Source organism: Girardinichthys multiradiatus, chromosome 7, assembly GCF_021462225.1.
Source record: "Girardinichthys multiradiatus isolate DD_20200921_A chromosome 7, DD_fGirMul_XY1, whole genome shotgun sequence".
NCBI classification, from domain to species: Eukaryota; Metazoa; Chordata; class Actinopteri; order Cyprinodontiformes; family Goodeidae; genus Girardinichthys; species Girardinichthys multiradiatus.
This window is the reverse complement of record NC_061800.1, coordinates 47,024,943-47,047,756: the sequence shown is the minus strand read 5'-3', so window position 1 is coordinate 47,047,756 and position 22,814 is coordinate 47,024,943. Positions and strand designations below refer to the sequence as shown.

At 39.8% G+C, this 22,814-nt stretch overlaps 1 protein-coding gene across 1 annotated transcript in view; it reads right to left on the bottom strand.

Annotated features, from left to right (window-relative positions):
* col5a2a (collagen, type V, alpha 2a) overlaps positions 1 to 22,814 on the bottom strand; it is a 60,856-nt gene that overhangs the window by 21,074 nt on the left and 16,968 nt on the right. The window contains exons 2-14 of the mRNA XM_047370364.1: positions 10,948 to 11,178; positions 9,487 to 9,506; positions 9,368 to 9,400; positions 9,255 to 9,287; positions 9,056 to 9,109; positions 7,275 to 7,367; positions 7,089 to 7,160; positions 5,211 to 5,255; positions 5,073 to 5,126; positions 4,905 to 4,958; positions 2,790 to 2,843; positions 2,640 to 2,693; positions 2,431 to 2,484 (exon numbers count right to left, since the gene is read on the bottom strand). Coding sequence (XP_047226320.1) covers positions 2,431 to 2,484; positions 2,640 to 2,693; positions 2,790 to 2,843; positions 4,905 to 4,958; positions 5,073 to 5,126; positions 5,211 to 5,255; positions 7,089 to 7,160; positions 7,275 to 7,367; positions 9,056 to 9,109; positions 9,255 to 9,287; positions 9,368 to 9,400; positions 9,487 to 9,506; positions 10,948 to 11,178 — 851 coding nt within the window. The remainder of the gene's footprint in view (positions 1 to 2,430; positions 2,485 to 2,639; positions 2,694 to 2,789; positions 2,844 to 4,904; positions 4,959 to 5,072; positions 5,127 to 5,210; positions 5,256 to 7,088; positions 7,161 to 7,274; positions 7,368 to 9,055; positions 9,110 to 9,254; positions 9,288 to 9,367; positions 9,401 to 9,486; positions 9,507 to 10,947; positions 11,179 to 22,814) is intronic.

The following is a 22,814-nucleotide window of genomic DNA, read 5'->3' as shown; positions in this document are numbered from 1 at the left end:
TGTTAGCAGAGCCACATTTAAAGGGTTTTATGAATTGACGATATACACTCACCGGCCATTTTATTAGGTACACCTATCCAACTGCTTGTTGAAAGTTGCAATTAGGCTTGTAGACATCGTCAAGACGATCTGCTGCAGTTCAAACCGAGCATCAGAATGGAGAGGAAAGGTGATTTAAGTGACTTTGAACGTAGCATGGTTGTTGGTGCCAGACGGGCTGGTGTGAGTATTTCAGAAACTGCTGATCTACTGGGATTTTCACGCACTACCATCTCTAGGGTTTATGATCCGAAAAAGAGAAAATATCCAATGAGCGGCGGTTCTGTGGGCACAAATACCTTGTTGATGCCAGAGGTCAGAGGAGAATGGCCAGACTGGTTGGAGCTGATAGAAAGGCAACAGTAACTCAAATAACCTCTCGTTACAACCAAGGCATGCAGAAGAGCATCTCTGAACGCACAACACATCAAACCTTGAGGCAGACGGGCTATAGCAGCAGAAGACCACACCGGGTGCCACTCCTGTCAGCTAAGAACAAGAAACTGAGGCTATAATTCGCACAGGCTCACCAAAACTGGACAATAGAAGATTGGAAAAACGTTGCCTGATCTGATGAGTCTTGATTTCTGCTGCGACATTCTGATGGTCGGGTCAGAATTTGGCATCAACAACATGAAAGCATGGATCCATCCTGTCTTGTATCAACGGTTCAGGCTGGTGGTGGTGTAATGGTGTGGGGAATATTTTCTTGGCACGCTTTGGGCCCCTTAGTACCAATTGAGCATCGTGTCAACGCCACAGCCTACCTGAGTCTTGTTGCTGACCATGTCCATCCCTTTATGACCACAGTGTACTCATCTCCTGATGGTTACTTTCAGCAGGATAACGCGCCATCTCATAAAGCACGAATCATCTCAGACTGGTTTCTTCAACATGACAATGAGTTCACTGGACTCAAATGACATCCACAGTCGCCAGATCTCAATCCAGTAGAGCACCTTTGGGATGTGGTGGAACGGGATATTCACATCATGGATGCAGCCGACAAATCTGCAGCATCTGTGTGATGCTATCATGTCAATATGGACCAGATTCTCTGAGGAATGTTTCCAGTACCTTGATGAATCTATGGCACCAAGGATTAAGGCAGTTCTGAAGGCAAAAGGGGTTCCAACCCGGTACTAGCAAAGTGTACCTAATAAAGTGGCCGGTGAGTCTATTATCCACAGCTATAGTATATAGCATGTGAACTAATATCTACAATAAAAATTTAGTTGAGAAGTTGAAATAGAAAAATGATTTATGACATCTAGCAATAAGCCACAATAAGCTACAAGCAGGACTTACATTAATCACCCCTCCCTGGTAGGCACAATTATTTCCAGGCATAATAACTCCCATAACATTTCTGAAATTTATTTCTTCTTTAATATTTTGTACGTTCAGATAAATAATTGAAATAGGTGTAAAATGGAACTGTGACAAACAAGGTTGGACAAGGACCCAATACTTTCATCCACCACACAGTGAGGAGGATGGTGAGTGAGGTAAAAACACATCCAAAGCTCATTGTTAGAGAACTGCAGCACCATCTACATACCAGATCATGTTTTAGGAGACATGCCAGGAAAAAACACCTTTTGTATCCTATCAACGTCAGCATATGGTGTTAGCTATACTCTACTTGGAATTTAACTGGAACTGTGAGCTTTGGTCAATGAGACCAAAATTCCGTTTTTCTAGCCACAGAAACTCCAGGTGAGTCTGCTCTTAAACAAGGGATAAATATGTGGAAAAGCAACTTTTGCCGACTGTCAAGTTCGGTGAGGATGTGTAGTGCTGTGGGCCTATTTCCCGTCCATAGTCACTGAGTACTTGTTAGAGTGCATGGTATCATGGAGTCTTTAAAGTCTTCTTCCTGGAGGTTTGAAATAAAAATCTGGTGTCCTTTGACAGAAACTGAAAATGAGTTGTCATTGGGTCTCCAAAACATATGGCCAAATTATCAGTAACACGTTGAGGACGCTGTAACCCTGGGACACTCTGTTCCACATGCCTCTCATTCCATAGTGGCTCACGGGGGAGCCGGTGCCTATCTCCATTAGTCTATGGGTGAGAGGCAGGGTACACCCTGGACAGGTCACCAATCCAACACAGAGACATACAGGACAAACAACCTGGTGAGAACCCACGCATTCACAGGGAGAACATGCTAACTCCATGTAGAAAGACCCCCAGCCAGGAGTCGAACCCAGGACCAGGATTAGGCTGCGCCACTGTGCAGTCTAATTCATTTTCTTGTTTGGGAAATGTGCGATGAAAATATTTTATTTTATTATTGTCAGTAAATGAGAATCTACTTAACAAATCAAACAAACCCTCAGACAACCATGATAATATTGTTTTTAAATCATTTTACTTTGTTTGTACCTTGGATCCAACTGCTCCAGTTTCACCTTTTTGGCCAAGTGGTCCACCGTGACCCTAAAGGCGAGAAACAGAGAATTCAAGAAACAAACTGACTGGTCTTTTAGTTTTTTAATCATCGCTGAACAGCAAAAAATCAATAAAATTCACTTTTAAAAGATTGTTCAACATCTTGATGCATAATTAATAACAGCATTTTTAATGTTACTCACTCGGTGACCCTTCAGGCCAGGGGGACCAGGTGTACCAGGAAATCCTCTTGTTCCCTAAATATGAGTAAAATGTAAGATTATTTATGTGAAGTCAAGATGACTAATAAAATAAACTCTGCTTCCATTGGATACTGAGCTGGAGAATGTTACCGGTGATCCAGGGAATCCAACGTCTCCAGAATTTCCTGCTCTACCAGCCTCTCCCTGGATGAGAAAATGACATTTAAGCATTGTAGACTTTTTTAAATACTGAAATGTTCTATTGGCTTTAAAGTCAGTAAGGGATTGCGGTATTTTTCAACATGGATGTCAGCATTTACTTGGGTTATTCTGCATACTTGGCCAATGCAAAATGACAGCAGTTCCAGCAGCACCTGCCTTGTTTTATAGTCTAACGAGGTGCTGGCTATGTTCAATCTATTGTGACAATTAAAACTAAAACAATTTATGAGTTAAACTCTGGGGTACGCCAGCAAAGTTACTGACTCGATACATATAGCGGTCCACTGTCGCCACATGCTTGTTAAGCGGGAGGGATTGGTGCAAATAAACTGACCTTGACTGCAGTGTGTAAAAAGTAGGATCAGATTGGAATGTATGTCATTAAATGTAAATCTGTCTGTATGATTATGTGATTGTATATTTCTGTATTTAAACAGGACCTGTTTGTCTTGGAAGGGGCCTTGAGATGACATTTGTTGTGATCTGGTTCTGAATAAATAACCTGAACTGACCTGGAATGTGAACCTGGCTTTTTCCCACTGGAATATTTACATGTTTGCAACATTGAATGGGAAAACAGCACCAGCAATGCATTTTGGCTGCAAGATGAGATTGTTGACATTTTGCCTTTCTGTAGTCTAAAGAACATGTAGGAAAAAACTATACATTTTTTCATTTGCTATCTAACATGACATATCTCTTGCATTAACCCAAGTTCACCTCTGATTGGCTGATCAGCGCCTTCTGAGGTCTCCTTACTCGGAGGTTTATTGCTGCCAGTGGTATCCAACTACGAAAAAGAACCAGCTGGGCTAGACGCCTAGCCCAGCTGGGTCACAGAGGATTGATCACCCCGTCAGAGTTTTGTTTCCATTTGGAAGCTTTGCTATGTCCATCTGATTTTGTGTACAGTTCCTGCTAAATGTTGGTTTTGTTTTCCTCCATACCTTGAACATGTGTCCAGCTCCATTTATCAGCTTCTTTAAGCATGTCATCCATTTCTAAATTTAAGGTAAGGAACCACCCCAACATCCAACAAACTCAGCAAAAACTGACAGCTGCTTGTCTCTGATCAACTCTGACTGTCCCTCCAGGAGAGAGACCGAGGTGACGATACCACCTGAGCCGGAACGTAAGTTGGTTCAGAGAAAGTAAACTGCTGTGTTGGACCCAAAGTAAAGTGTTCTTTCCAGTTCTGTTCCTTGCGGTTCAGGTGTTGAAAGATAGTAGATAAATTGTGGTTCTGAGATTTTGAATTCATCCTCCCTTTTTTTGCCTGCCAGACTAAAGTAGAGGTAAATTTAGGCCTAAAGTCCCGTTCCTTAAACTCCTGAGAGACTTCATAATAAATTTAGACTATGATCAGTTTAATTAGCAACGTTCATTTCCGTCATCATAGAACCTCTCTATATGCATGGAGCAGTTGCTTCATTGTGGGTTTATGTTTGCTTAATTGAATTATTAGTAAATAGATATTAGTTTGATTCATAATCGGTTGGTTCTCCATAACATTGATTGTTACTTCTCAATTATTTTGTCAATATTTAATTGAAGTGATCCTGATTTTCCTGACAGATCACTCAATGCAAAGAAAAAATAATTCATCCTTCAGATTCATTTTGAGATTATGAAACCAACTGATTTCATTAGATTATGTTTACTTTGCAGAACCTAAATAAAAATATTAGAACTGCATTTAAAAGTGATTTGAGTGATCTGTGTGAGTAGAAAGATTCTCTATAAGTTCACTCAATTTCTGATGGATTGGCCTTGTGATGTTAGACTGAATGCTGCTTTTATTTAACCCTCTTATGACCAGAATTATACATAGGCCACTTGGGCTTATTTAGATTTTATAGCTATAGAGTTATAAGTCCTCTGCTTCTTTTTCAAAGACAGTTTCAACTGAGTATCTGGCCCTTATGTGTTGTTTTATATTTTTGACTGTGCAATAACAGTTCAAAGGGTAAATAAAAGAAAATGCATCTATGCCGACAAGATGGTAATAAGAGGTTTATGTTTTTCAAAGCTGCTGAGACTCACATCTTCTCCTGGTTTTCCTGGTGGGCCCTCAGGTCCCCTCTGCCCTGGTGAACCCTGAAAAACAAAACCAGTAATGAATTTGCAATGTCACAAATCACATACAAAACACAGTGTGTAAATAATGATTCGTCTATTGCACAAAGATAAGTTTGAAAGTGATCTTCATACCATATGACCTGGATCGCCAACTTCTCCGGGAGGTCCTTGTGGTCCAGGGTAACCCTTTAAATGGAGGATTGAGACATTTCAAGACAAAATGTGCAGATATGCAGAATTTATTAGACAGAGAATGAGTTGCAGACATACAGGAGAGCCGTTCGGCCCGGGTGGTCCTCTTGCTCCAGCTTCTCCCTACAACAAATATAAAGATTAAAATCAGGAGCCTCGAATTTATAAAAATAAGCATATTATAAATAGTGATACAACTGAAAATTCCCATTTAATCTTCCTCAGAGAACCGCATACTGCTGCTTTCATTTACTTCTTCAACAGCATGACCAGTTCCTTCTCCAGCAGTCGGTGTTGGGGTCCACCCTGGACAGGTCATTAGTGCATCACAGGGCAACAGAGACAAAAACACTTAAGACAATGTCTAGTTGCCAGTTAACCTAATGATGATGGTCTTTGGACTGTTAGAGGAAGCTGGAGTACCTGGAGAAAACTCACACATGCATGGAGAAATCATGCAAACTTCCCACAGAACGACCCAAGCCAGCTCTTTATGTGTGATGGGTTCAGGAGGAAATGTTTGCATCCCTAAACATCCCTCCAGCCCCATCACCCTATAGCTCATTCTCAGGATGCCAAGGTGTTCCTGGGACAGAAAATATTCAGAAGAACCGGGACAGATGGATGTAGAGTATAGTCCCTCCTGCATATTCCAGGGTCAGCCCTGAGGGTCTCTCTGCAGTGGAACATGGTTGGAAAATCTCCAAAGGGAGGCATATTTCTGAGGTACCCTTATCATATTCCAGAACCACGTCCGCTGAACCCTTTGGAGTTGCTCCAAGCTCCCTTTGAATAAGGGAACTAAGGCAGACCTCAGTGACCTTATGGTGGACCCCCTTTTTGTTGACATGTTTCTCATTCTTTTGGTCATGGCACACATCGCATAAGCGTAGGTGATGGTTGAAACATAGAGGAACTGGGGAATCAACAGCATTTCTTGGGCGTCTGGTTTGGGAATCACAGATTTGACACCAGCCACAGATTTGCCTTTTGCAGACGATAATTATTTGTTTGTGTCTTGAAGCCATGACCTTCATCATCCACTGAAGAGGTTCAAAGCAGAGTTTGAAGCAGCCAGGATTATTATCTAAGTCTGAGGTGATGGTTGTGAACTGGAGAAAGGTAAAGTGTTGTCAGCAGGTCAATGCCACATTTCTTCCTCATGCAGAGGACTCAAAGTGTGTCGGTTCAGACGTTATGGCAGGAAGGAGATTCTTGCAGTTTCTAATTAATCAAATACTATCATCCAGGATTCACACCAAATCACCACAGAGCTAAGGTGACGTATGTATACCACTAATACCTGTTGATGCATATTCCACACATACCAAGGATTTCACTGGAAATGGTTTGCCTCTATCTAGTGGTCAGAGCTATGTCTAGTTATGCCAAATTTAGCAACTTTGCATACTAAATACTTAAATTAATATCTATTATATGTGCTCCAGTCAAATCAATAATTGCTGCTAAATTTAGATTTTATTTAACAACAAAAACAAAATAATCATTAACTGTTTTCTGTAAGTAAATTATTTCAGGCAGTAAAAACTGATGGGGATCTGCAAATTATTTATTTGTGTTAACATTTATTTTGGTTTAGTTCTCACTGCTGAAGCTTTAATATCATGTATTCACCATATTCACCATCTTCAGAGATTTTTTCAGATCTTTAACTCCAGCCGCTCTGCAGCAAACCAAATAACTTTCCCCCTTAAGGCCCAAAAGGTCTGATATCAGAGACCCAAGAACAGCAGAACAGCTCATGATGTTCGCTCCAGCTTACACTTTCAAATCATCTTCTACAATCAGCAGAACAAATGTTTAGCAAAAAAGCCAATGTCCTGTAGGAACCATCCAATGGAGTCACTTATCTCTTATCTTTTTGACAGAGAATGAAAGAAGATTTGAAAGACAAACTGAGCTCCAGAACCTCAAGCAGATCAGTTAACATCTTACCCTGGCACCACTCAACATGTGCTGTGGTCCTGTTTTGGAATCCATTCCTTGAGACATTTGAGCTCCCAGCCCCTGCAGGTGAGATGTTTCAGGTTAGATCAGCTTAGTATGAGAAGATCCAGTTGGTAACTGTGAAGATCTGCACATAAATGACTCTGTGAAGCCTCTTCTCACAAAGCAGCTTACCCCTGGGTGTGATGGAGGACCCGGAGGTCCTGGTTCCCCAGGCTGGCCTGGTACACCCGGCTCTCCATCGTACCCTGCAGGTCCTCGCAGTCCCTTCAAAGTAAAACAGATTGACTCAGACTGACTCTAACTGAAGCTTTTGGTGCTGCTGGCGAATTCATGAGTCTGAAACATGGAAATAAAAATCAGTTTGATCCCCCTGATTTAGTCTTATTTTATCTATGAATCTTGGGTTCAACTCCATGAAAAGTTCATCACTCTGCTCGTGTTTTTGCTTGCTGACATCCATAATATAATGATTCTCCATTAAATACATCAATTACAAGCCTCTTGAACTTGAAGCAACCAGGTTCCTTGTTGATCTTTGTCACCTGAACATTTATGCAGCCCTGCAGATGAAATAGGCCTGAATGATGTTTCTCAAAATAAACAAATATTTAATTCCATCATTTTGACTGATATTTAAAGCCAGAAAATACAAATAATAGGTACAATAAGTCTCCGTTCACAGGTAGGAGCAGAAATGTCATATTTTTGGGTGACCATTTATAGGTTACTTGTATTGGTGGTTTTTAGTTGCTTGTGGCATTCTTCTTGGCAGAGTTGGTACAGCTCAGTTAAACGAGTTGCTTTTCTGGCTCAGACCCGGCTTTAAACATGGTCCATAACTTATTCAACATGGTTGAGGTCACAGTTTTGGGAAGGACGTTCCAGACACATAATGTGTGTGTTCAGGATCGTTGTGTCCAGGTTTCAAGCATCCAGCTGTGGATTTTAAATTGTACTCCATCCACTCTGCAATGCACCAGAACTACTGGTAGCCAAGTAGTGCCTCAGCATGATGCTGCCACCACCCTACATCTTGTCATTGTTTCCAAACAGCTCAACCTCTGTGTGGTCTGAGCTTTATGTTTTTCTCCAGAGGACATTTGTCTGCTGTGAACAGCAGCAGATGTCAGACCAGCTTCAAAGGTTTGGATATGAGAGCAGTTTTTTTTTTCTTGGTCAGCACCGTCTGTCCGTGAGGGTCCGAAAACGGTCTTAGGGATTTGCCTTAATTAAAGAAAGTTGCTCCATTTCTGGAGTTTTTGGGTTCAATGTTTTGTTTGTTTTGGGGTCTTTGGGACTTCATAAAGAACTGCAGGCCATTTACCATTTTTGTTGGACAAGAAAATATTTTTAGTTCATTCCCAGCAACAAAAATGAGAACTTTCTTTGAGAACCTTTGCTGTATTTGGCCAAGTCTAATGAGTCTGTTTTTGAGGAAAAGGTTGCAGGATGTTTGTGTCCCTCCTGGCTATGATATTAAAATCAAAACCAAAAGAAAACATGGCCAGTAAAGGAACTAATGAAGGAGGAATATGTTGTGTTGTAGCAAACACATTTTCCAATCAAGAAGATGGAAATTTTCAATTAAAGTCTCATCTTAAAAAATTACAAAAATGGGGCCACACTTAAGAAGCCTCTGCTTTAGATGCCTGTTTGTACTGAAACCAGGACTTAAAACATAATTGCAGTAGAAAGAACAGTTAATAATTAAAAGTCATTAAAAGTCTAAATTAATGTGGCATTCCTGTCAATGATGAGTGGAAAGTTCTTCCTGCTGTTCTTCATTGCAAGAAACAGAAAAGAAAAGTTATTCGACCCTCAGATGTAAATGAACTCTTAATGGCCGTCTGAGAACAGGACATCTGTTCTGTTTCTCATTCTGCAGAATCTGTAGATCTTTATTTCCATGTTTCAGTTTTCCTTCCAGTCCGTGCAGACTGAACGTGACGTACGGGTCTTCCTTTGTGTCCGTGAGATCCTCTCTGTCCTGATGGGCCAGGAGGTCCCTGTCAGAATGAACAACAAGTATTTTTAACAAATAAGAAAACAAGCACAATAACACCAACGGTGTGAGTTTTGCAGGAAGTGACTGTTCTGGTGAAAGCTGAGGTGGCCCGGCGCCCACACAGAGGCCGGAACCGGGATGCTCACCATTGGTCCAGGACGGCCTCTTATCCCTGTCACCTGAAGAGAAGTTGACAAACAGTAGTTAGATCCGCATCTGTGAAACCTTTACAGATTAACAGATCTGCATGCTTACTCACATATGGAACCTCTCCTGGTTCTCCTTTCTGACCCTGAGAATGGAGAGACAAATAAAGTTCAGGCTCATGCTGCATCATAGCACCACACAGATGTGATGGAGCAGGAACAGCTGCCTTACCTTATAAACTCTGCCTCCACCTACATGATGGGAAAAAAAGAAGACATTTTTAAATTGTCACAGGTAGGTTGTTACATCCTGTTGTTTCTACAGAGCCTTTGACACAGTCCAGCCAGGTGCAATTTAATCCGAGTCTAACTGGAGCCGTTGTGTTTCTGGCCTCAGAGGTTCTTTATAGAACACAAGAGAACAAAGAGCCTTTTGCCGCTCAAGGAACCCAGCAGACAGGTCAGGGTGGAAGTTGTGGAGAAGTTTGAAGCAGGATTGGGTTAAAAAAAATATCCCAAGCTTTGAACATCTCCCAGAGCTCTGTTCAATCCATCATATGAACACGGAGAGACGATGGACCAACTGCAAACCTACCAAGACATGGACGTCCACCTAAACTGACAGCCAGGCAAGTATAGCATTGATCAAATAAACAGCCAAGAGGTCCATACTGACTCTGGAGGAGCTACAGGGATTCACAGCTCAGGTGGTAGAATCTGTCCCCAGAACAACTATTAGTCATGGACACCAACAATCTGGCTTTTGTGGAAGAGTGGTGAGAAGACAGCCATTGCTGAAAGAAAGCCAGAAGAAGTCCTGTTTATAGCTTGCCCCAAGCAGCAGACACAGCAAACATGTGGAAGAAAGTGATCTGGTCAGAGGAGACCAAAACTGAAGGTTTTTGGACTATATTCAAAAGATTATGTGAGGAAGTAAAAAGAACATCCCTGAGACCATCATGGTGTGGGATGGTCTCCCTTAGGCGGGACAGGGAAGCTGGTCAGAGGTGATGGGAGGATAGATGGAGATAAATCAAATCAATTCAGTTTACTTATATAGCGCCAATTCCCGACGCAGGTCACCTCAAGACACTTTACAAGGACAATTCAGTCAAATCAAACAGATTCCAAGTCAACTGCAGTCACATTTATTATTCCAATTGGTCAAACGTTTTTCTATCTAAGGAGACCCAGCAGATTGCATTGAGTCAATGACTTGCAGCATTCACTCTTCCTGGATGAGACCAGGTGTATCATCTGTGAAGGAGAACATTAAGTTGTTGGCAGCGTTAGCTGAGCAGATGCCCTCCTCCAGGAAGGTGTCAGGATCAATCCTGAAGGAAAACCTCTTAGAGGCTGAAGAAGACTGGGGTTCACCTTCCAGCAGGACAATCACCCTAAACATACAGCCAGACTGTTAGAATGGCCTAATCAAAGTCTAGACCTAAATCTAACTGTGGCAAGATTTTAAGAGATGTTCACAGAAGCTGTCCATCCAGTCTGATTAAACCTGAGCTATTTTGCGAAAAAGCGTGGGTACAAATTTCAGTCCTGATGGAGACAAACCCCAAAAAGACAACAGTTGTGTCCCTCTTTTAGGTTTTTTTTTCAAGGCACTGTAAGAAAGACTTCTTCTCTTACTTTAAAGATGCACTGTTTGAGTTAAACGGTTCTGCAAGCTCAGCCACGGTACCTGTCTCGCCGCCGCCGCCGCCGCCACCGCCACCGCTGCTGGGTGAATCCCCCTGACACACAGGGCAGCACTCGCCCTCTGGGATGTACAACTTCTCACAGTTGGTCACATCATCACACTGGATATCATCGCAGAGGACATTTCCTTTGTCACAAACGCAGATCCGGCAGGGGGTCGGCTTCCAGATGTCGTTGTTTGTGTAGATCTGGCCGTCCTGTTCGCAGCTGCCTCCTGGAACAGAGAGAGGAGGAGGAGGAAGAGGAGGCGGCTAATTAGTTTCCATTTTAAGTTTTAGGACAAATGTCTCAAAAACCAAGGTACAGTATATCATCTAACAATTTTCTCCACAAACAGAAAGACTCTCCACTCCTTACTGTGTTTATTTCAAAGGGCCTTCAGCTGACCACCAGACCTTTGGCCACGCTAACCTTCATCCTCTATTGCCGAAGCATTGGCACACATCGCAATCAAAGCGCTTCTTATTCTGTTTCCAGCGTGACTTTGTGTTTCTCACTTCTGACACAGCTCTGGAAAAACCCAGTCAAGGAAAAATCTGAAGTGTCGTTGGGAATAGTGTGGTTGCTTTCTGGAAGCGAGACATCGTACCCTGTTCCTGAACATTTTTATAAGGAAAACTGGAAATTTGGAGTGAAAACGTTAGCGGTTTCTGGAGTTCCATAGCTCAGCTACATTTTCCAGCAGAAACATCATCTAAAGTTAAAATGGCTCACAGAAAGTTGGATTTTACATGATTGAATTGACATTTTCATATCCTTTACACGATTCTCCGATTTTTCCCACATAATGTCAAGCTTAGAGTATTGAAATCACACTCCAGATTTTGACTGTAAAATATTCAGAAATGTCTTTATTTAATCCATAGTTTCATCTCCACACGTACAGTTTATACATTAAAACGTCTGTATTTTTGTGTCCTTTCAGACAGTGTGTCTCCCTCTACTGTAGGATTTACAGTTTTCAGTTAAATCAACCCAGAGTCAGAGAGAAGCACTGAATGAGAGAAGCTCATTCAGTCCCACTTTAACTTGTTATGTCTCTTTCATAAAACAAAGAACAGACAAATGTACACATGTGGCCACCAGAAGGTTCGAACTCTCACAATTTCAGATGTTTTTAATACCAATTTTAGTTTTGAGAAAATTGAGAGTTTATTTCTTGCCTGCTCCACAACAACCAGACACTCAACATTTTCTGGAGCTCCTGGGTCTTCCATTACTCAGCAGGTTTATAATGTTCCATCAACAGGTAAGCGCCAACGTCGCAAGAGGCCAGCAGAAGAAAAAATGTTCCTGTTCCACATGTTCTGCTGCACCAACAGCATTGATGTGGAACACAGGTTTCCTCCATGTGCTGCATGTACTGAGAGAAGAAAAGAGCCTGGAAACGTGATCCGTTGTTGTAGTGAAGTCTCCATGTTTTAGACGTGAGGTCATTCTCCCCAGAGGAAACCATGAACAACACTTTCATTAGTGAAAAACTGCAGAGAAACGTTTTCTCCCAGCAGCCCTGAAAACATTAGATGTTTACCATGAACCTTTCAAATAACTGATTAGGAACCAGCCTCAGATGCACAGTTCTGATTTAGCAAGAAGATATGAGACAGAGGCCCGGTGATGGAAGATCTCAAACCTTTACCTGTTTCTGCATCAAACAGCAGGTGGCAGCTGTGAGCTTCACTCTGCAGGTGATTCAGGTTAGTTACAGCAGGCAGCAGGAGCAGCAATACAAAGAAAAAAGCTCACATTTTCACTTCTGTGTTTTATTTTTCAGTTCATAATAATCAGGTTTTTAACTGATTTTATAAATATTAAAAAACAAATTTAAGGGAAAAACATACAAATGATTCCACGCTCTTAATTATTAAAGAAAAATGAAGCTAAAATGGAAACTAAGTACACCCCATGACCACTTTAGCAATATAGCTCAGTGTCTTATTTTGGTACCGTCCTCTTTCCAACATTGCTTCAGCTCATAGAGGTTTCTGCTCAGCTCTCTGAATGTCCCACAACAAAATCTCAATCTGGTTGGCGCGTGGACTTTGACTGGGCCATTGCAGCACCTTATTTCTCTTTATTTTTCAGCCAGTCATGAACTTTTCCCTTTAACCTGCTAACTGAGGCCTGTAGAGTCAGATGGATCTCTTGGGTTTTTGGTCATTGCTCTGAGCTTCACTCCTGGGAAGATTGGCATCGGTCTGAGATGTTTTCTACTTGGGAATAAAGTTTTTCTCTGCAGGATGATGGACCACAAATAGTTTGGACATGACCTCAGGACCCTTCCCACATTGATCGACAGCAAGAGTTGTTGCTGCAAGGTTATTGCAGGACATGGATGCAATTTCTCTTTTAAAAGCAATGTAAGGAACAAGAGCATATTTAGTTTTTATGCACAAAGGCTTTTCAAGTTGTTTTCATCTCTTTTTAATAAATGCTGTCATTGTAGAATCTGTTGTTTTGTTTTTTCTTGTACATTGGAGGCTAGATTTTAATAATTTTTGAAGCTGTTCAAGATCTTTTTAAATATATTTTTACACATAGAATCTAGGAGCCAAAAGAAGGTGTACTCTTCGTGACTGTAATGCTATTTCATAATAGGGCGCATTAAAGACCAGATAACACCATACTTTACATTCTGAACACCACCAAAAAATGCTCAAGAAACATCCACAGCGTAGCATCAACCATCCAAAACAAGAAATGAATTAATAAATGTAAGTAATCAATGATTTACAGTGAAAAAAATGGGATGAAAGAAGCTGATTAGACCAGAAAATTAGACAACACTCAGATAAAGGTAATTCATCTGTGTGTTTTTCAGGTGTTTTCAATTGCTTTTCACATTTACCTAAATGTCTATAAAGGAGATTATTTTATAAAGACTCATGTAGATTAAAAGTTAATCTATGGGCAAATTTAACAACAGAAACCCGATAACAAATACATAGAAATACAAAAAATAAACCCCTAAAAGAACCCTAAACGAGTAAAAAGTTGTTTTTTGAGTAGAACAAGAAATCACAAACTTTTGTTAGTTTTCAAAAAGGTAGGAATAACTTCTAACTGAACTAGCAATCATTATCATGGGTAGCGGGGGGCTGCTGAGGCCACAGCCCCCAACCACCCAGCCGCACTCAACAAAAACGTATACAAAATAAAGTAGCAATAGAAAGGAATAGAAAGGTACCATCAAAATTACGACTAACAAAATAAAACTAATCTCCATTTGTTGTTCCTGTTTATGAACAAGCTGGCACAGCAGCACAGCTAACTGCTGCACGAAGTTAGAAAAGCTTCAAAGTTCCAAAAAAAGACATTCTTATGGAGTTATTAATTTTCCATTTTATAAAAGTAGAACTAATATGACACAAACGAAGATATCTGAGACATCTTGCAGCTAGTTGCTGCAGGAGGTTAAAGCAGCAGATAAAAACTCACATAAATTATTGCTAAAATATAAGGTAAAAATGTATGAGATTGTTTATGATCCATTTAATAATCCTACCACTGGCATAAACAAGGATAAAAATAACACAGCAGACGTTTTTTGTTTCTTGTTTGTGTACAAGCTAGCATGAGCTCTGCAGAGCAGCTAGCTGCTGCAGGAAGTTAGAAAAGCAGCGGATGAGAACTAACATTGAGGTTCAAAAATAAAGACTTTGTTTAGATATTATCACTCTGCGGCAAACATTAGGCAGATAATGAAGTGAGCAAGAATGCTGAGCTTGAAAAAATCTGCATGGATCTTCCTCCCCCCTCACATTTAAACATGGGTTCACAATGAGGATAGATGGTATAATCAGCTTCAACAAGATGGAAACATTCAAATTAGAGAGAATAACAGGTTTGGAAACTGTGTAAAAGAACCATAACAACAGATTTGGACTATATTGAGATTTGTAGTTAAAATAAATACAAAAATAATATATTTTATTTGTTGTGCCCTTTTCTAAAAAGAGGGAAAGCAGTGAAGATTGTATGCCTATTTTTCCCATTGCTTTCTCTTCTTATTCAGAATGTGAGGATGTTGTTGATAGTTAAAACCGGTGCAGCTACAGCACAGTCAAGATAAATCACTGTAAGAAATTAGGACCACAGCTTTTATATGTCTGACGATGACCAGTAACTTTATTAGGTTTTAACGTGTGTAAACTGGTCTACATCAATGTGAAGACTAAAACCCACAGCTGTGAACGCCTCTTTGACAACCATCAGCCACAGACCTTATCTTCACGCTTCTTTCCACCAGCTGTGTGTATTTAAGGTCTGGCATTCGTAAATATATCCCGAAGCCTTGTTTTTCGCTCTGGGTTGCTGCCAACATGCTGCTGTCTGAACTGGGACCAGAATACAGAACATCAGAAATGTTCTTATTTTGTAAAAAGGATGAATCTGAAGAGACGTGTCTGAGTCCCTGTTTAACAATCCCTGTGGTTGGTGTCTAACTGCAGCCGTTTTCTGTGCCGACACATAGAAACGTCACACCGTCTCGCCGAGCCATGTCTTTTTTTCCTGTTGTGGTTTGAGAAACTTGAAACACTTCATGTCGACGAAGTTTGAAGCTTACTGGAAGAGAAGTGTGGTTTTTCATTTAAAAAAAGTTACCACCAAGCCTCATGAAGAGGAGGAGCGATGAGGGATGTTCACATTTCACATCCATCTCAGCTAATTCAGCTCCTGATTTTCCACCAGTCAGCTTTTCTCCTCCGGCCTGAAACATTCAGAGGTTTTCCACATGACTCATGCATCTGTTCAGCAGTTACCACTGAGCTCCAGACATCAGACAGATTACACACACACAAAACCAGCCTCCGTTGTCCACAGCCCGAGACAAAACGTGAGGAAACTACTTATGTGATGTAGCTGGCAGATGTGGGGAGCCAAGAGAAAAAATGGTGGATAGTTTATGGATTTTTTCTTGACTAATATGGAAATATTCATAATGTAGTGTGTTTAGGGAGAAGTTTTGGCTGAAAGAAGTTGGAGGGGAGATTAGAAAGTGACCAAATGGAAACAGTGAGTCATTTTAAATGAAATCTTTCATTTTAAATACAAGAACAGGCCAAACTGTCTTCTTGACAGTATGTTTGATCATGTTAGTATGGTATGCTTGATTTATGAAATACCTGAGGAGAAGTTCTTCCTCTCTGTGCAAACATACAGAGGCCTGAGTCCTGGTCCAGATGAGTTACAGCTGCTGAGGGGCAGCTCTGCAACAGATGCTCCTTCCAGCTCTAAAACCCTCTGAGCCACAGCCAATCATAAATCTTCCCTCTAGAAAGACTTTTAGCCCAGCTTGATACACGGTCCACTGAAACAACTGACCATGCAGCCTATTTTTTTTATGCTAAGGTCCAGCTTAAAGACACTTTAGCGAGGATTAGGCCCAGAGACTCAGAGACTTTAGATACCTCCTCCTGCTTGTTAGATGTTTTGTGCAGAGCGGCTGTGATACTGCATGGAGCAGCTCTCCAGCTTGACTTCTACAAACAAAGCTCTGATCCTCCCAGGGATGGAAGGGGGAGGAAGGAAGCTCGGCCAGGAAAGCTGAAATGAATAAGTAGCTCGTTGATTACACGTCTCGGCTTTTCCATCAGCAGCCCCTCGTCTCCAGTGGGTCTTCTCTTTTTAAAGAGGCTGCCGCAGTTATGATCTGTTCTCATTTCATGTTCCCAGGGATGATTGTGGTCTCTCTCTGAATTACAGCCCCCTCTTCCTCCTCCTCTTCCTCATTATCTCTGGCTGCTCTCTGGTGGATTCCACTCAGATGGAACCATCATCAAACATCTTTAAACAGAGCTGTTAATCGTGGTCTAAATTTCTGATGCCGACTTGCTTTAAATATCTTAAAATCAAAACAACCCTTCCACCCTTTCAAAGCTCAACCAGTCAACCCTGAACAAGCTTAAAATGACATTTACAGCATCATGACTGTTTTATTCCAGTAGAAAAAGGCTGTAAAATGATCAGTGAGAATTAACCTGTTTCAACAATTTGCAGGTCAACAGTAAACAATGTTCTCTGCAAACAACAGTCTGAACTCTCTGTGGTCTCAGGGCTTTCATTGAGGTCAAGGTCAAAGGTTAAAGCAGAGGATAAATCTGTCACATTGTTGAAAACATTCAGCTGGAGAAACATGTTGATTTAATTAAAAGTTTTAAACTGCATTTTGCTTCTTTCCAAACTAAATGCTATATATATATATATATATATATATATATATATATATATATATATATATATATATATATAAAACATTATAATGTTTTATTTTCAGTAATACTGAGACAACACCATACTAAAGCTGGCTTCAGATTCAACTGTGTGGGAAAGGTCTGCTTCACAGGATTTGGACAAACTTAGAACAGTTCAAACCTAGAAATACAAAAAGGATTTGTAACAGAAATTTAAATGCCAGGAGTTTTGGTCCGGTTTAAAATTCAGAAGCAAAAGGATCTAGACCAAAAATCGGTGAAATAAGTGAACTAACCATTTTTTTAATAAATATTTTAGTAACTCAAAAAAGGAAAATAATGTAAACCTCTAATATTTATGTGGGAAACCAAAGATAAATGTCATCATCTATATATAAATCAATATGAAAAAGGCCTTCATTTTAATAAATTCTGAATTTATTGTTTAGATTATAGAATACAAAGGCGCAGACTCAAACTTTTTTCTACACCTCATTTTCCTCTTTCCTTCCCTTTATAGATTAGTAAAATGAAAAAAAGTTAAATTCCTTAAATTTACAGGATTTTCAAGACTGCATAGGAACCCTGTTCACATGTCTGGTTTTAATTAGATTACATAAAAACATGTACTTTGGCATATGTTAAACACACATTTTACTAGTTAACACTAGCATGTTTCCTATAACTATCCAATCTCAGTACTGCTACCTTATATTCATATAATGAACACTGGCAGCACATCATAACATATGATAAATGCTAATAATAAACACATTTCTGCTACAACACTAACATTAAACATACTAACAACTCATAATAACAACAAACATATCATATACAATCTGACAACCTTTGCAGCAATGGCTAACAGCTTTTCTAATGTCTTGTATCAGCTAGCTGTGCTGTAGAGCTAACGCTAGCTTGTATATAAACAAAATCTGAATCCCTTGACAGTTAAACACATTACACTGTAAATCTTCTATTCAGTAAAGTATTACAGCGAGCAATACTGCCGTTTATTAAAGTTTGTATTGGCACTTTTTAGCTTCTGTACTAATAGGCAGCAAATTTTTTTGTTAGCATCTTATTTCCTTATATTCTGTTTATTAACTTGTCTGCTGATGGGTAGCTGACATTTTAGCTACGCATCAGTGTCTCTTAGCTTATAAGCTAACAACGTGTTAGCTTTTCTGCAAATGAATAGGTAACATTTTGTTAGCGTCTAATTAGCTCAAAAGCTAACTGGTGGTTTGCTTCGCTGGTTACAATAAAACAAGACCTTTTTTGCAGCTTGTGTAAAGTTCTAGTTTACGGTGCTGATGTGTTCATCCAATGCAGACAGACTTAACCGCAGTCCTTTAAACACATTTTCTTCATGCTTGATTAGAAATTTTCAACAAAAAAAAAAAGAACTTTTGTGGAAGTTTTGTGCAACAGAAACAGTCAGTCAGTCATTTTTCTACCGCTTCTTCCATAGTGGGTCGCGGGGAAGCTGGTGCCTATCTCCAGCAGTCTACGGGCGAGAGGCGGGGTACACCCTGGACAGGTCGCAAGTCAATCACAGGGCAAGCAACAGAAACATAAAAAGTAAAAATATGAATAGAGACACAGAAACTGAAATAAAGTCTAGTTACAGAATGGTACAGAATTACTATTTTAATTGGCTTTTTATTATTTCTCTATTAGGCTAATGCTAATGCAGATATCAAAGATAACAGATACTGACTGGTTAAAGGTTTTGAAGAGCCGACCAGAGGCAACACTAACCCGAATCATCAGAGAGAAAACACAAGAAAGAAGGGTCAAAAGAAAAAGACATGTACTTTGGAAATTATTTATACCACTGACTTTCACTTCATCACAAAGCAGATGTTTTTCCCACTGATGTTCTTTTTCATTGCAAGACTAGTAAAAGCAGCAGTAAAAAAATATTTAATTGCACTTTTATGACCTGACATCTAATTAAGTCAGTCTCATACAGAATACAGTAGAACCTTTTTTCAAGCTCCTGAGGTTTAACGCATGAAAAACAGGCTTGTTGTAAGCTACTGATGAAACAAAGAGTGAATATAATGCAGTTTTCCTACATGCAGTCAGTTTAGGGTTAGGATAAACCTGTGCAGTCCATGTCGATATTCTGAAATAAATCTCAGCCTAAAGCTACAGGACCAACTACAGAATCGGAACTACAAACAACAACCACCGAACACAGTTCCACATTATTCCACATATCCCCAGGACTGCCAAGGTACCTCATGGAGACATAGATTCTTGAGGGACCTCTACAGAGCAAACATAGAACCTTTTTAAGTCGGTGTACAAATGACAAGATGCTTCAGACAATGACATTTTGCAAGATTAGAGCAGTAAGAGGTTTCTTAAACATCCATGAATGCAGATGAACATTCTGAATACGTACAGAATATTTTATCACTCCTATCAAACATTTATGCAACTGAAATGACATAGGCATTTAGGGATGTTATGAAGTATCCATGGGGGTAGATGGTAGATGATGATTTAGGCTCCACCACAGTCTAAAAGCAGATAGGTTGATTAGTCTGTATGTGTCAGTTTGATGGTTTATTCACCTTAAACTTAGCAGGAGCAACAAATCCAGGCTAATTAGACTAACTACAGTTGAGATCTGGCTTTGGTGTAAGAGTCAATAATAAATTAACGTTCTGTGACAGGTAGAGAATATAGATGAGACTGCTTTTAAGGAAATCCCTGTTACCATCATAATCAGAACATCTTGTTCACAGTGGGCTACTTTAAGGTCCTCTCTGTGAAAACCTCTCCCTGCTGTATTATTACACAGTACAACACATTTTCATTCCTAATCGACAGATCTAGTCATGAAACCAGACAGAGCATCACTGGAGCTAAAGGACAATAAAGCACAGATTAAGCCCAGCTGATGTTCATACATTTGGTTGGTTCCTGTTAAAACTGGGGTGCAGCAAAGGAAAAAGATGACGTTAAAAATTCCTGTTTTCACAGAGCCAATGGTTAACTTCTACAGAAGCTCAGAGCGACCCGGTGTTTCATGCCTATGGAGCACACAGCCAGATGGAAAAAAATAAACCAGCTCTGAACACAGAGGAAACTGGTTTCCAGTGTTAAACACTCTGTCTGCCTGATAAAACACAGAGAAATACAACATAACTTTTATTTTAAGTGACTGAAATGTTATATCTGGAAATTAAATAAAAGCAGCAGTGCAATGTAGAGCCGCAGAGCCTGTTTTACGAATGCACATCCTCCAGTGTTACACCAGATTTCAGACTATTTATTCATGTTTAACTTATCTTTATAGTTTTGGATGAAGCCTTTTATTTTTTTTTAGAGTAGGAGCAAATATACATTTTTAAGTATCAGATGATTCCTAAAAGTGTTAAAAGCCTTTTAGGGTATGTTTAGATTAGCATTTGGGTTATAACATCTATCCTTTCACGATACAATAAATGTAATGTTTCATTAACTAGAGCATCTATCACTTAACTGATAAAAGTTTGATTTTCTGGTGTTGCACAGACCCTCTGACACCAATCTGATCTATTAACCTTCGACTGTATGATATCTGATTTCTGTTGCTATGACAACACACAGATGTGGATGAGTTTGTAAACGGAGCTGTACAGAGGTGTGGAGGTTAGTGAGGATGTTTCTTTGTTATTTGGTAGAAACTTGTTGCTGTTTTTCATGAGCCATAGGGCTCTTTGCCCAGGATATTCTCCTGTCATTGGCAGCACAAGCTCCTTACAAAAAAAAGAAATAAATTGTTACAGATCATTTGCACCCCAAACAACTTTTCTGTTGCCTTTTTGCATGTATAGTCGGTGCTGAGTGTGATGTGTACATTTTAAGCACTGTAAAAAATATGGTTGTGCACAAACATCTGATTTGCAGGTTCCAACTCAGTGCTGGGTTAACGGGCCATTAGATCAACATCTAAAATAACCTTATTCTATTTATGAAAAACAACTGAGAGAAGGGTAAATAGTGGAGCTAATACAGTACACTGGGTCAAACCTAAGACCCATTTGTTCAAGAACCATAACCATGGACTTTGACTCAGAACACAATGGAGAAGCTTTGGATGTTTTCTTTCTGCTTTAATCTCAGAAGATTAGACACATCCTGGTCCGATCTGAAGTATCAGATCCGATGTCACAGCTGTTCTATGAAATGCTGATGAAACGTCAACATGCTTACGGTATGGAAAGTTAAAAGCATTTTAGGTGCCTTTCGAAATTATGGGTCATTAAATCTAAACAAATTGAAAGACTCAACTGAACACAATAAAATCCACCCAGATATTTTTTACTTTCCTGAGAATAAAAAAATCCCACAGGTGCACAGGTTAGCGGCACTGCAAGCATCAGACTAAATCAGTGTTGGCTTAGTCTTAATAACTCTAATCAGTGCAAATATAAATGAGATGTATTAAAACGCTTAAGCAGGACAGTCAGATATTCAACAATATCACTGAAACGTGCAAACAAGGTTTGTTGTGCATCGATGAAGTAAAGTGAGACAGCAGAAGAAAGAATGACTCATTGAACTCTCTATAAATACCCATGTTTACATGCTTAAAATAGATCTTTGGTTTTTTAAAGGCATAACATTTTATAGTTCAGGAACAGGTCTGATTTAAATAATCCTTTTTAAATAATCAGGTCAGGTTTAAATCATCATATTGGTGCAAATTAACTTTGCACCAATATGATGATTAAAACAGAAAATCAGGCATGCAGTCAGTGGATCAAATTGAAGGTTTACACATCCTTAAAGAATAAAATAAGAAGTAAGTAATAAACCAAAATTTAACTCAATCATTAAAACAAGTCAGTCAGTCAGTCATTTTCTACCGCTTATTCCATAGTGGGTCGCGGGGGAGCTGGTGTCTATCTCCAGCAGTCTATGGGCGAGAGGCAGGGTACACCTTGGAGGGGTCGCCAATCCATCGCAGGGCAACACACAAACAACCATGAACACACTCATTCATACACCTAAGGTCAATTTAGAGAGACCAATTAACCTAACAAACCTAAAACAAGTCTATCTTTGTTTTTGCACCTCTGTTATCCCCAAATTGACCCAAACTTGTATTTTATTAGGATCTTTATATTTCCATGGTAAGAACAGTGGAAGGTAGTTTAATTTGAACACATGCTCTGCCTGTGTGTGCAGGTTGGTTTTCTGCAGCTTTAATAAATGCATTAAACAAACTTAGAGGTCCGACTTTATTACTACTTGACAAAATTAGGCCTAATGGATTCCAGTGCTGAATTCCAGTAATGTAATTAACTTAATATCCATCCCTCCACTTTAAAATACACTATTCTCTATAACTTCCAGCACCCAAATGCCACTTGGGGACATCTCACCGTACTTTAAGGTTAGATGGTAGAAACTCTTCTGTGTTTGTGCTTTTTTAGCTCTGTGTGGCTTTTAAAAACCATGGCTAACATCATTTTACTTGTGTGGCTCTATGTTAAACTGGTTTTACTTGCATCAACAGGACAGGAGTTGTTCTGTGAAAGCTTCTTTAACCTGTGGGGTTTCTTAAGGCTCGGTACTCAGTCCACTGGTATTTTCATTATATATCCCCTAGCAGGCATTATTAAATCTCCTAACATTTCCATGCTGA